This window comes from Electrophorus electricus, chromosome 6 (genome assembly GCF_041902795.1).
Source record: "Electrophorus electricus isolate QZ-2024a chromosome 6, ASM4190279v1, whole genome shotgun sequence".
Classification (NCBI taxonomy): domain Eukaryota; kingdom Metazoa; phylum Chordata; class Actinopteri; order Gymnotiformes; family Gymnotidae; genus Electrophorus; species Electrophorus electricus.
The window spans coordinates 30,799,556-30,814,063 of NC_137502.1; the positions used below are offsets into that span (position 1 = coordinate 30,799,556).

General features: G+C 43.8%; 2 protein-coding genes across 17 annotated transcripts in view; both read left to right on the forward strand.

Annotated features, from left to right (window-relative positions):
• Positions 1–7,579, forward strand: part of rapgef5a (Rap guanine nucleotide exchange factor (GEF) 5a) — a 46,588-nt gene extending 39,009 nt beyond the window's left edge. For all 16 annotated transcript variants that reach the window (XM_081716422.1, XM_081716423.1, XM_081716424.1 and 13 more), the window contains 13 exons: positions 399–490; positions 1,750–1,780; positions 2,075–2,153; positions 2,877–3,026; positions 3,154–3,251; positions 3,530–3,652; positions 3,741–3,919; positions 4,205–4,295; positions 4,383–4,433; positions 4,540–4,627; positions 4,793–4,857; positions 5,109–5,163; positions 5,398–7,579. In XM_081716422.1, coding sequence (XP_081572548.1) covers positions 399–490; positions 1,750–1,780; positions 2,075–2,153; positions 2,877–3,026; positions 3,154–3,251; positions 3,530–3,652; positions 3,741–3,919; positions 4,205–4,295; positions 4,383–4,433; positions 4,540–4,627; positions 4,793–4,857; positions 5,109–5,163; positions 5,398–5,516 — 1,221 coding nt within the window. In that variant the 3' untranslated portion in view covers positions 5,517–7,579. The remainder of the gene's footprint in view (positions 1–398; positions 491–1,749; positions 1,781–2,074; positions 2,154–2,876; positions 3,027–3,153; positions 3,252–3,529; positions 3,653–3,740; positions 3,920–4,204; positions 4,296–4,382; positions 4,434–4,539; positions 4,628–4,792; positions 4,858–5,108; positions 5,164–5,397) is intronic.
• A 2,245-nt stretch (positions 7,580–9,824) lies between these two features.
• On the forward strand, positions 9,825–12,072 carry LOC113572055 (olfactory receptor class A-like protein 4). Its single transcript, XM_027001309.2, has 4 exons — positions 9,825–10,088; positions 10,597–10,860; positions 11,189–11,443; positions 11,851–12,072. The coding sequence occupies exons 1-4, from the start codon at positions 9,825–9,827 to the stop codon at positions 12,070–12,072; spliced, it is 1,005 nt and encodes a 334-aa protein (XP_026857110.2).
• Positions 12,073–14,508: the final 2,436 nt, after the last annotated feature.

A 14,508-nucleotide genomic window follows, 5' to 3' on the forward strand; every position in this document is an offset into this window, starting at 1 on the left:
GTGTCGCAACAAACGCTTGTGTGTTTCCTGTGACACACTGCTGTTAATGGTGAAAGCCCTTGATTCATGTGGGCCCATAAATTACAGTATAAACACCTCCAACACACACACACACACACACACAAATGCATTCACGCACACTGGAATGTTTATCTGACCATAAACACGTCCTTTCAAGCAAACACCATTCATCAGTATCACCCCAATGCTTTACAGTCTCTGATCTTGTGTCTAAATCACTCGAGCAGAAGCAGCCCCTTCGCACTGTTCCAGGCCCTGTACGCCAGACCCAGAGCCAAACCTTTAGTGATGCGGTAGATGCCATAAAGCTGTTTTCAGACCAGTGTGAAAGATGCACTCTCATCCATGACTTGTACTCTCTGAATCTACCCCCACAGACGCTGTACCGCTACGTGCTGGAGGACGTCTATGAGTTCCCCACGCTGGAGAAGGACCTGAAGGAATTCCAGAAGCTTCTGCGTCGGAGACAGTGAGTCATGCGAGCGTGCGGCGGCGGCGGTGGTTACATCCATGCACGTATTACCACCTCGGATTTATTTCGAGAACAGCTAGTGTGACATGTTTTAGCAAGGCGTGCTTATTGATTGAAACTGACTTTATGACGTGCTCCCCTGCTCGAGGGTAATGTGTACATGCTGAAGCTCAGACGCGCTCAGCAGGAGAAGGCTGTGTTTAGAGAGACACACAGTGGGTGATCCTGCAATCCTCTTGTGTGGGGTTCTGTCTATAGCACACTGAACGTCTACATGCTGTCCTTCAGTGGACAAGGTGAAACACGGAGGTGAAGTCTTTGTGTGTGCAGCGGAGAAGTGGTTGGAGTGGGTCTGTGGTGCACAGCATTGAGCAGTCATCATTGGTCAGGGGGCAATGAGTGCAGGATGGGGACGCTTACACCATGAACAGCAGCTCTGTGTCCATTACGGGTTTGGTTGGAACACAGGAACTCCATTTGATAGACACAGAGAACTGGGGCTTGCACGTTTACAATGGCTGCCTTTATGTGGCCAATAGAAACAAAAGACGATTGGATGCATAGCAGTAGACCCGGCTGTTTATTGGCTGCTGGAACCCAAAACAAAGGAATACATTTGGCCTTTAGGAGATGAAGGTGTGTTTTTATTGGGTCCCTGAACACAGAAGCGCACTTGTTGTGGAGGCCTGATTTGGGGAGGCCTACAGTGACAGCTAATGACCACTGCTGTTATAAAGGAATGACCTTCCGCGCAGACGCTGGTGCTGTGAAAAGCATGTCTACAGAGCAGGCGGGGGAGGGGTCATCCATCTTTATCAGTTTCCTGTGGCTGGTACTGATACAGAGGGTTCTGTCTCTCTCTCTCTCTCTCTCTCTCTCTCTGTCTCTCTCTCTCGAGTGTCAGGAAGAGAGACACAAAAAAGAGTGAAGAGTTGCACGGTGAGACAGAGTCTGGCATGAAGAAAACAGCAGGGAGACAAATCGGGCAGGGGCCGAGGGAGTCTGCGTGCTGGGTTGGGGGTGTGTGTGTGTAGAGGGGGGGACGTCCCAGCATCCTCAGGCGGCAGCAGGCAGCAGGCGGGCGTGAGCCTCCGCTCGTCCGAGATGTCGCAGCGGAGAGGACAGCGCCGCGTCTGTCGCGTCCCGGCTGTCTCCTTCTCAGCTCGCCGCCGGACCTGCAAGAGCTTTGTTTGTTTCGCGTTCCTTCAGCGTGTGCACCCATAACCAGTCTCTCCTTTCTCCTCTTCTCCTCCCAGCACCGTGGACGAATACTCCCCCCACCAAAAGGTAAGCAGCGGGAGAATCATACCAGAAATTAAAGTCTGGAGTGGGAACAGTGTGTGTGCAGTGCGACCCATGAAGGCCAATGGGATTGTGTGCTTGTTGACCTTTTTTTGCATGCATAGACATAGGATGGAAAAATCTAGTATGACAGTGGCTTTCATTCATGTTGGCGCTGTGTTGGCCTCTTCGAGTGTGTGTGTTTGACATTGGGGTGTCGGGGGAGGGGGTTCCGGAGATTTCTGTGACCGGGGCTGGACGAGTGTGCCTGTCTCACTGTGACATGCTGTTTCGTCCCAGAGCAAAGCCCTTTTCCAGCAACTGAGCCTCAAGGAGAATGGAGTCCAGCAGCGCGGAGCGCAGGCCGACATCCGGGAAGGTGAGGGACCGCAGCCCACCAGCCGCCTACAGCATGCATACGGGAACACACGACAGAGGCCGTTTTGAATTAGAGGAAAGGGCCAGAATGACAATCGCAAAATTCCCAACGACGATCCGCCTGCGGTGGGAACTTACATTCAGACAGAAAGACGAACGAATACAGGCAGTGTCGACCGCACACTGTAGATGTTCGTTCCGCACGGAGGACTTCCGTGCGTAGTCGCACTTGGTAGGATGAGCTCGACGTGCCGTCGAAGGCGCTACGTAGCCTGAGGGGCATTTAGCCACAGCTAGGCGCTCCTGTTTTTGCCTCGGTTTGGATTTTGTGCCAGCCGATCAGGTAAAGTTTAGTTAAAGGGCGCCGAAGGCAGGAGCTATTTACGCATGCACACTAGAGGCTGTGTGGAATGTTTTATGTATGAATGGCTAATTAAGTTAGAAGGCAGCCTGGTTTCAGGTGCTGCACTGCTGGGACCTGTGTAATTACTCACTTAACTTTGGTGCTGTTCTGTTGTTGCTGTTCAGCGATGCAGCCTAAACTGTTTTACACTACATCGCTTCTCGTATCTTCTTTCTCCCACCCTCTGCCCTGTCAATGCCCCCCCCCAAACACACACTCTCTCTCTCTCTCTCTCTCTCTCTCTCTCTCTCTCTCTCTCTCTCTCTCTCTCTCTCTCTCTCTCTCTCTCTCTCTCTCTCTCTCTCTCTCTGTCTGCTTCAGTGATGTGTCGCGTATATGTGAGTTCAGACTCCTATCTCAGCATGAGGGTGAGGTCTACGGTGGTGGCCCAGGACCTCCTACACACTGTGGCCCAAAGAATGGACAAGCTTGAAGAGGACATGGTACTGGTGGCCCAGACATATAGTGGAGGTTAGCTCTGAGGACACACACACACACACACACACACACACACACCTTTTAATATGTTCAAATAAATAACAGACCCAGAAGCGGACCTCAGGTGTTTGTTGAATGTCATGTCCTTTTGTTTGTTTAGAGAAACGTCTCCTTCAGCCTCATGACTCCATTTTCTCTGAGTCACTGGCTCTCCCTGGCAGACTGATAGCCTGCTGGAAAGACCTGAGTGAGGTCCTGGTACGTTAACACGCTTCAACTTGCACAACAGCTATGCTGAAAAACTTCACCCGCTTCACCCAGAGAAGCTCATGCTAAATGACCCCACCTATCAGACAGACAATATTGTGAACAAGTCCACATGCGTAGGTGATGTATCAAATCTTAAAATTTGAATACTGACCTAGAATCAGTTCACCCCCCTCGATGTCTTAACCTGTACATGCACACGGCCAGTGGCTCACTGCTCCCAGATCTGTTCTGCTGTCTTACCGCTGTCTCCCACCCACCCCCTCCAGCCTCCCCTGACCGACTGTGCAGAGCTGTTGCAGCGGCCTGCGCGCCTCCTGGCCATTAACACATGGGACATGGCCGTTGCACTCACCGCCCTCGACTGGAGCCTCTTCAACTCTGTGCATGAGGTAGGGCTCACACACACACACACACACACACACACACACACACACACACACCCTCATTCTTGTGTGACACCACTCTCTCACATCACAGCAAGAGCTGGTGTATTACACGTTCAGCCGCCAGGCGAGCAGTGGCCACACGGTGGCGCTGGAGCAACTCCTGCAGCGCTGTAATGAGGTCCAGCAGTGGGTCATGTCCGAGGTGCTTCTCTGTGCCTCGCTCGGCAAGCGCGTACAGCTGCTCAAGAAATTCATCAAGATCGCTGCCCAGTAAGTTACTGCAAAAGCTAAAAGATCCGCATCCTCTCCAAGTATATTAGTTCTTGGCAGGCGGGCAATGAATTCTGGGAAGGGGGGCTCAGCATGGCCAGTTGGTGTTATGTAAACATGGTTTTGCTAACTAGTCACAGGCTTTTATTCCTCTTTAACCTCAGCCCTGGCTTGGATTCAGGAGTGTTCCTGCTATAGCACTGAGCCTGTGGAGGTTAAAGCCTGTTTTCATATATATGTGTGTGTGTGTGTGTGTGTGTGTGTGTGTGTGTTTTCCGACTGTAGCTGTAAAGCACAGAGGAATCTCAACTCCTCCTTTGCCATCATAATGGGCCTGAACACAGCAGCCGTGAGCCGCCTCAACCAGACGTGGGAGGTAAGGGATGGGTTTACATCTGGATGCTACACGTCTGGTCATTTCTGCAGCTCAGCTAACAGCATTCTCCGCTCGGCTTCCTTACAGAAAGTTCCTGGGAAATTCAAGAAGCTTTTCTCTGAGCTCGAGTTATTAACGGTGAGTCTCGGCTATGTCGGGTTTAACCGCCGAGTTACCTGGACCCGGTGGCGCTGTAGTGGACGGACGTGGACAGATTGTCGTGACCGTCTGGGTTCTTTTCTAGGACCCCTCTCTGAACCACAAGGCCTACAGAGATGCCTTCAGGAAGATGAAGTCCCCTAAAATCCCCTTCATGCCCCTCCTACTCAAAGGTAACGCTTCATATTCCCACACACACACACAGCTGAAGGCAGACTGGTATTTGATCTGAGAGTTAATACTCATGCACAAGTCTTATACAGAAGAAAAAAACAAAGCAAAAAAACCCCAACAAAGAGTAATTTGTGGTTTATGGAACCAATATGTTTTCTTTTCAGACATCACTTTCATTCATGAGGGAAACAAAACATTTCACGATAATCTCGTCAACTTTGAGAAACTGGTGAGTCAAGTCATCATCGTGAACCCAAGTACGGCTGTGCTGAAAATGAGTTTCGGTGGAGAAACCTTAATTTGTTCCGGAGAGCGAGCTCTTAACGGCAGCTCCGTGCTACCTCAGAGAGGGCAATATCCGTTTCCCCTCAGGGACTGCTTTGTTGTGGGGGACGTGGGCTTTTCCTGGAGCAGCGTGGTTCGTGGTGGTGTCATCGGAGTTGGACAATTCCTTCATTTTCCTTTTTGTTTCTTCCCCAGCATATGATTGCAGACACCGTCCGCCTCTTACGCCACTGTCAGACAGATCAAACAGGTGTGTTAACGCTTTTCCTTGCTGTCTCACACTGAACGAGTCTCTTTTGTTCCTTGAAAAGATTTGCTCCTGAATCTTTCTAGCAAAAACCAGCCACAGAGGTGCACGGTTATTTTAAATGTAAAACAGCTGCAGCATTCATTTGAAGTATCTTTTGAAGCATATCTATTGGTCTGGAAATATTCCGTGTAAGTCAGATCACGTGTGATTTCCGCCCCCTCCCCATTTTCTCAGGAAACGACATTGCCCAAAGTGACAGCACAGACGTGAGAGCCAGCGTGCAATATCTTCACATTATCGACAATCAGCAGACTCTTTTTGAGCTGTCCCACAGACTGGAGCCCAGGGCGTAACAGTGCCACCTGCTGGACATTCGCTGCAATACAGCAGCGTCGCTATCGAAACAGCTCACGGTCATACCATCATTTTGTGCTGCAATATTCTTTATAACCACAGAGAACAGCCAGATTCTGTCAGGAGAAACACATAATCCAGCACTGACTGAATGAACACTGTTTATTTCAGATATTGGTTTTTTGTGGGGTTTTTTTTTTTTGGATCAACCTCCGGGAGACGGGTAGAACCCCTTCACGGCCAAAACGCCGGACTGAGTCCACTTCACATTCCTAACCTGTCTGGTTGTGTTCCTATGATGTTTATAATGGTTTATATGCTGTCTATATTTAATCAGTATTTCCTTGTACAGTGGGTGAACAGTGGGTGAACACCTTCCGAAATCTACCCACAGAACACACGAGAACCACATGAAGTCTTTCAGTATAGTTTTGTTGTTGTTTTATCAGTGTTATCCACCATTCCTTTAATCCGGTAGCTCCACTACGGAGCATAACTTGCTGTTATTTGTGTGCATGTAACATGCATTCACAGGTTCGCTGTCTTCAGACGGGCGACGCGACTCGGAATGAGGCGCGGGTGCCAACAGGAGAGGCTGCAGTACGTGTCGTGCGGGAGGACCCGAGTAGCTAAACGCACGCGTCACACATACTTATGTAATTAGGCTATAAATATCGTCGGTCGTTGTGTTTTTCTTTGAACACCTGTAAAGGAAGGCTTGCTCCGGTTGAAGGACAGGGTTTTGTCCCTTTCCTCCTTAACATAGCAGTATTATTTTATACATGCTTGTTTTTTGTTTTGTTTTGTTTTGTTTTTCACTCTGTGCAATGCTCGAGGATCCGGGTGCCGTTGTGACTGGAGTGCAGTGTTCATTTCTCACGAGCTGTCAGAGAAATGACACAAGCATGTCCAGCTTTGGTTCTCTGACTCCACAGAGAGGTGCCACTGGGTGGATCTCGCTGTCACCGCACCTCACACTCGTCGGACACTATTTCAATCCGAAGGGGGGAAAGGGAGACGTTGCCTGCATGCACACAGCATTTGCACTTACGGCTTTGTACAATAACGTGTAAGTTTACGTGGCGTCTGCGCACATATGCTTCCATGCCAAACACTATCATGGGTGACTGGTGCAATATCACGTACAGTAACCGTGTGTGAGCGAACTTTGCAGCTACTGGAACCCCATCTGCTAAGACATGCGCTCTCATGCACAGACCTTCACAAACTCTTACAAATACTGTTTCCTCTACGACGTCCCTCTTTGATAATCACGTTATTTCTGTCATTTTTTCATGCTCTCGGTTTTATGAATGTGGCTGGCTAAAGTCGAAACCTCAGCGTAGACGCACTGCCATGGCCACTTGCAGTATTTTGTGAAGCTAAACTTTATCTTCTAAACTTTTTCTTCTCCTCTGCCAGCATCAGTGACAAAGTTTTGTACATTTCTAACTGACATTAGAAGACTGTGGCATTTATGTTATTAGAAATTTTATGACATTGGAAGATTGAGGCATTATTATTTATTATTTAGGTTTACTATTTACGTTTTACACGAAGAAGCATTATACTGCGGAATGTTATGTGTGTCGTGTCCGAATTACATCGCTGTGGAGATGAAACTATCACGCAAGTCATCGAGCCTTATAAGACGAAGTGTAATCTTTGATATGCTAATCCGTAATGTTTTGCAGTGACCGAGTCGGAAAAAGGTCGTGGCAAAATTGTCACTTGTCTTGTGAAGTTATGACAGGAGTTCTTCTAGATGGGTGGGCTATTTTGTTTGCGTTTTGTTGCTGTTAAATTCTGCTTTTTTCACAACATGTTCAGCTGGCTTGCATGTGGCAAAGAAACCCACCTATAAGAATCAATAAGTTCATTGTAATTTGCAAATGTAAATATAAACATACTCTCTATTATTTATGTTTCAAAACAAGAAATGCAAAGCAATATGTTTACCTTCTGTGCAGTTTTTCCTTTGTTGCTATAGAAATCACACAACTTTTCTATAATATGCATTTTTACAAGAAATAAGTGAAATAAAACATTTAATGTAATATTATTCAGTCCTTTGTGTTCGTCCCTGATTTTCTGTATATTTCGTATGTTTTTTTAAAATGTATGTCTATCAAAGTTAAAGGAGCAATAAGTCATTTTTACCCCCAAAACAATACAAACAATAATTATAAAAGTGATTATTATTTTTATTTTTTCTATGAAGTGCAGCTTACATGAGACAAAGAATCAAATTTCTTTTTATTTCCTGAATGAACCAGTTTATGCTCCATGGCACAAGTACCCCATATGGAAGCGGCCATGTTTAAAATAGATTTAGTACAGAATCTTTGAAACATCCAGGCCACTATGTGTCAGTATAATGGCGATTTTAGAATCACTGGAAATATGTCTTAGTGGCTGTGTCTACTACATACTACTTGCAGGCTGATTGGGCCCCAAATGCAGTATACGACCAAAATACATTTTTCCAGTACGAGAAAGATTACATTCCATTATGGTCAAGCATTCCAGTATGTGACCAGAGCCATCGTCACGGTGTAATGCATCCCATCATGCAACAGTGGTAGAAAATCTTTCACAAGTGGCTTCGCGTTTGTTACATACTGGATACTATACTGGACACTACTATGGGGACCAGTATTCAGTATACAGTATATACTGAGTGTAGTATGTAGTACAGCGTATGTAATAGGTTATTTCAAACATAGCCATTGCTTCTTTATGTAATAGTCTGCGGTTAGCTACCTGCATGATTAGTCATTTCTGGAGTGATACTGACTTCTGCTGACCTTTGGTCATGTCTGCACATGGATCTTGGCGTCCCCAAATAAGAATGACTTTTCTGTATGTCTGAAGAAGACCATAGATCACATCATACTTCATATATATTTCAGATTTTAAGGTAAAATCATAGACTGGCTACAGGGAGATGATGGGAGACCATGTAAATTGGACAGAACCATGACTGGTCACCCAAATGAATTTTCTATTTGCTATCATTCATTAGATATTATAAGGGTTTTATCACCCCTGTGCTGACTGACTGAAACATTAACAAAAGCAGGTATTCTCGCCCCTGTTAGTTTAGAGACTCTCAGGTTCTTGGTCAGAGTCCTCGTAGTGGTGTAAAAAGTCAAGGTTTTTGTTTTTGTTCTCAGGCATAAATTGAAGCAACGTACCTAAGACTTTAAGTGTAATAAAGTGGTTTTGAAGTTTTCTTTAAATTTTCCCAGATATTGCTTGTGGCCATCATAAGACCAAATACAATTGAAGCACCTTGTTTTCTGTTAGTAGACAAACAATATGCCAATTCATGCAAAGATGTAAAAATATTGAGACAAACTGAACCCCTGGAGGTACAGCCGTTTATATAATCAAAGTAAAAGCCAGATGTATTTATGTAGCGCTTTCAACAGATGTTGTGCAAAGCAGCTTTACAAATGTTCAAGTCCATGGTGAGCAAGCCAAGGGTGACAGTGGCAAGGAAAAACTCCCTAGAGCACGAGGAAGAAACCTGGAGAGGAGCTGGGGGGGGGAACAGTCACCACAATATTGACATTATAGACAATAACGAGCAGAATAAAGTTTCATGCTTTTCCCCTACTATACTCCGCATATGAAGAGCTTCATAATCAGCTGATGTGTTGAATCGGGGATGTTAATAGACCAAAGGTTGTTATAAAGGCAATGTTAGCGTATTGCTAAGTATTACCTTAAGTTTCTCTTTGAGTTTTTAAACTGTGTGACGAAGTCGGGTCAAAACCAGCTGCTGCATTACCACCTGTGCAGCCTGCATTCTCACATGGCTGAAAAATCTTACAGATCTGAAAAAACTCCTTCCCTCGCTCTCTCTAATGACAGCAGCAGCCAAGGTCGTTAATGAATTATGTTGCTAACAAGCTTCGTTTCAGATAGCCCAGGGTTAATTAATTCCCAGTTTCTCTTTAAACGCATGCTCAGCTCTTATAGTCGACATCCTCTGGCAGAATCCTCAGCCGTCACCCATATACTGAGCCACAGTGCCTCACATGGGTTGTGTCCTCGCGTGGGCTGTTTCCTCGCACCGGCTGTTTCCTTGCTTGGGCTGTGTGGATCACACGACTCCGACAGTGGGACGGAAACGCAGCAAGGAGTTGGGATCAGACCGGCACATCTTTACTGAAGCCACTGGTTTATAGGGGGTATGCATTCATGGAGCCGCACATTTACGTAGAGGCTGACAGCAGAGAGGCTGACTTCATCAACACTTCTGCTTCTTGCGCACTGAAGGATCAATCAATTCACTAAAGATGGAGGTCAATGTGACGGCACCACTGGCCATGAAGGGCCCTTGGAGCCTGCTCTCGGCGATCCCACTGGTCTGCTACGTCGCCCTAGTACTGCTAGGCATTCTGGGAAACGCGGGCGTGATCGGCGTGGTGGGCGAGAGCATTCTGCGCCCGCAAAAGGGGCGTCGCATCTCTGACATGATCCTGGTCAACATGGCCTTCTCCAACCTGATGGTGTCCATGGTGAGGAACCTGCTGCTAATGCTGACGGATCTCGGGTTGGAGGTATGGGCTGATGGACCAAGGAGGAGGGGGGAGGGTGTTTGAGGAGAACGCGGCTGAACTGGGTGTTTGGTGTAGGGAGGTGCTGCACAATACATGTCAGAAAGGACCAGAGAGGAACAACTTACAGAATCCTCTCATCTTACTGGGACACATATTGTATCCTCTCCATTTCAGTATCTTTGCAATTGCATATCAGTGAGGTTGGAAGAATGTTTCAATGAATGCTACATAAAAGCAGTTAAATAAAAATAAATGAGTAAATGACTTGCTAGGAATTCTTTACATCCTGTTTGATGTTTGACATAGTGAGTTGACCAACATAGGTACAAAACAAAAAAAAACCCCAAAAAACAGTGAAATGTGTGGAAAAATAGCATTACCATTATAAGAAAGTTAATCAGGTAGATTTGTGCTACTTTCACACAGCACTCATAAAAATGCATAACATATAAAAATTAATATTTTGTATTTATCAATTTAAATTTCTCTTCATCTTCTCTTGTTTAAGATGGTACCTTCTAAGACCTGGTGTCAGATCCTAATGGGCATATGGGTGTGGCTACGGTGTGCGAACGTTTGGTCGACGTTCTTTGTCAGCGTGTTCCATTTTCAGACGCTGAGGCGCGTGGCTCCGCCCACTACTAGTCTAAGTGGGTCCCAGGGGCTCCCCAGGTCTCTGCTGATAGGCTTTGGGGGAATCTGGACCTTCAGTCTCATATATTCACTCCCTGCCTTTGTGTACTCCACTAAAGGAGCCACGAACGCTACTGAGGTGAGCCTTACAGGCATCGATCCAACACACATTAAGATCGACTGTGGCTTAAGATTCATGCTTAGACTACTATTCTCCCCACAAATTCATATCCTGGCACACTCTGTTATTTTGTAAATATGGTAGCAAAATCACTTTCCTTTGGAATTGCTTCTACCAGTTTGTATTAATCAGATTACAGTTGAGCATAAAATGACCTACTGACCTAATGACCAGCACATATAACAGTAATGATGATAATATTAACTAATAATACTGAGCACTGGAATAATGCCGAATGACTGATGATCGCTTGATCCTTGTTGTTTTTCTCTTTGCTGCCCTACAGACCTTAATGTTAGTGAGCAGCACAACCCGCCCGTTACTGGGCTGTCTGTGGGACTTCCCCTCCACCTCTAGTGGCCTGGTCTTTGCCACCACCTCCATGGTGATCCACGAGATCGTCCCCATCGTCCTCATGAGTGGCACCAACCTGAGCTCACTGTTCATACTGTACACCCACGGGAACAAGCGCCACCTCACGCATAAGGGTCAGGGCACGCCTGCCATGCACAGGGTTCCCGCAGAGAGGCGAGCCGCCAAGGTCAGGACATTTAGCCATATAAGCATCAGGACATTTAGCCATATAAGCATCAGGACATTTAGTTCTAGTTCTAGTTCTCAGTGCCATGTGATCTAAACCTGAGACCTCTGCCTGGAAGACTGACGTTTAGACTTAAATACTAGAAATACTTTACTCACTCTACCTAAATGTATGTCCTGGTACATGACACTATTGCACGGGATCCCCATTAATATAGTTGATAAGGTAATATATGATGAGATGTATTGGAAATTTATATAGATAAAATGAAGATTACATTTCTAACAGAATATGTAATGAGTAGGCAAAGATATCTTTTTGGAAACTGTTTTCTGCTCAGTAGAGGCTTTCTGCCTTCAGTTTAAACTTAACTCCACATTCTCATAGCTTTTGTTTTCCTTCCGCAGGTGATTCTCGCCCTCATCGTTTTGTTCATCAGCTCCTGGGGTGCCAGTGTCGTCTCTGTAAACTACTTTAACTACAACCGTGGGCCGTCCTCCACTTACATGCTGGTCATTGCTCGCTTTTCCAACAGTGCCTTCATCGCAGTGTCTCCCGTTATACTGGCTGTAGGGCATCGGAGACTCCGCGTTGTCATCAGATATGTCCTCACATGTAAACATAGTTAATGTCTACCAGCTGGAGTCTTATGTTATTGACCTGTGTACATAGCTTATAAACCTTACTTATCTTAAGACCATTTCTAGTGTTCCTATATTTTGCCACTATATAATAAAAACATCACACTAGCTGTGCTGGGACTGTGTAATAGCTATTCAAGGACAAAATGTGTATTCATAACACAACACTGTTAAACATTAAAAGTTAAAAGTGTCAATTCTGTTACATTTTTAAAAGACAACAACCAGTTATACATTGCACTTGTCAGCAGTGTTATAGTAGTGATCTATGAAAATTTGTAAAATAATTCTTTCAAATATTTTTGACGTACTAAAATAAAAATACTTGCTCTCAAACTTTTTTGTTAAATAATAATAATAATAATAATAATTTAAGATTATTATTGTTATTATTAATAATAATAACATATTTTATGAATAACCTATTACTATTAATAACATATCATTAATAACTTATTGTTAATAGTATTGCTATTATTATTCATAATAATAATAATAAGAATATATTATTATTATATTATTATCATTATCATTATTATAATTATAATAATAATTATTATTATTGTTATAAGTGGGAGTTTGCTTACTTAGAAGGAAGAAGTTTTCCCTTAATAATAATAATAATAATAATCATAATAATAATAATAATTTACTACTATTATTGTTGTTATTAATAAATAATAAAAATAACATTATTATTATTAACGTCTTATTATTATTACTATTAATAACATTATTATTAATATCTTATTGTTAAATTATTATTATTATAACTTATAACTATAACATTAATACTACTACTACTAATAATATGTTATTAATAATAATAACATGATCTTCTTCCTCTTCTTCTTCCTTTTCTTCTTCTTCTTCTTCTTCTTCTTCTTGTTCTTCTTATTATTATTACAAGTGGGAGTTTGCTTACTTAGAATGATGAAATTGACCTCTTCTGAGTAAAACTTGAATTCTTCCCCAGTCAGAAACTTGCAGGATCTGTAATTTCAGGATGTCGAAAAACTAGTAAGAACATTCCTTTGATATTTTTCTGTCTTGGATCATTACTTAAATTATTAGCTAGGGGGTCTCCCACATAGCACGAAACAGATTAAGGATTTTCTGCACCATAGAAATAGAATGTTGAACACTTACTTGGTAATATGTAGGCATCTTCGTTTTGAAGCTTCTTCTGTGAGCAGATGTAGTCGTCAGAATAAAAGTCTTGTAGAGTCACTTGTACATGTGGATGTCAGTGCGCTAGGGTGATGAGCTATTGGCTTGGACATGTGAGCTCAAAGTCGCTCTTGCGGATAAAACCTATTTCACCATGACGAACAGGTGCACCTGAGATCCTTGATTGGCTGTACGTAAGATTAGGGCTGGTTTTAATCGTGCCAATATGCAGAGCTCCAGGACCACATGACTGTCATAGGTAGTGGCCCTTCATTGCAAACACCTATTGAGAACACACAAGAAAAGACATAAAAACTAAGACCAAGACAGAAAAATAACAAAGCATGAACAACTGCATCTGTGTTCATAGAATTTGAATTTGCGTACTACAACAAATATGTTTTTTGGATTATCCACTTGCTTGCTTCAGCAGGGCAGGTACAGTACGTGCACATCACACAAATACATATATAGCTTCAACCTTCTGGAATAAAATACATATTTTGTGGTCAAACTTTTGTTTTATTGTTCAGCTCTGCTGTAAAAATGAATTCTGTTGGCAAAATACAAAATATTTTTGTCCCAAAAACATGCATGTCCACGAAGAGCCACAAATTTCTCTCAGTGTATCTCTCTCTCTCTCTCTCTCTCTCTCTCTCTCTCTCTTTCTCTCTCTCTCTCTAATCTGATTTCCTTTTGCAGTTTTCACTTCAAGAATTTATAAAATTATTCCCAATATAATTCCTCTTACTGTCTCTACATACAGCTGTCTCACTATGCAGCGTGCACCAGCGTGCACCATTACCAGGAACTGGAATGTGTAAAGTTCACCAGAGGTGAATTATTCCACTTTCCAAATCCATTATCAAGGGGTAGGAGCCTTGGTAATTTCCAGAATTACCTATTTTTTAATGAAAGCATCCAATGCAGATGATTGCATTGCAAGTGAATGGCGCTGAATAATGAAACAGAGCATAGGAATGCAAATTTGCAGGTAGTTATCACATCTGTTAGATTTAGCTTAAACAAGCATTTCTTTGCGCTGGAGTACATCGAACTCATCATTAGTGTAAAAACTGCAAAGATCTCGCCAGTGGTGACATAGCGTTGACAGAAACGCCCCAGCTTCAAGAAGTCATCAGACATACACACATCCCATCTTTCTCCCTTACTAACGATATCTGGGGCAGAGTTTGTTGATTCATTAGCCTGCTAACGAGGTGTGTGTCAATTAGCCCAAGTTAATTAATCCCC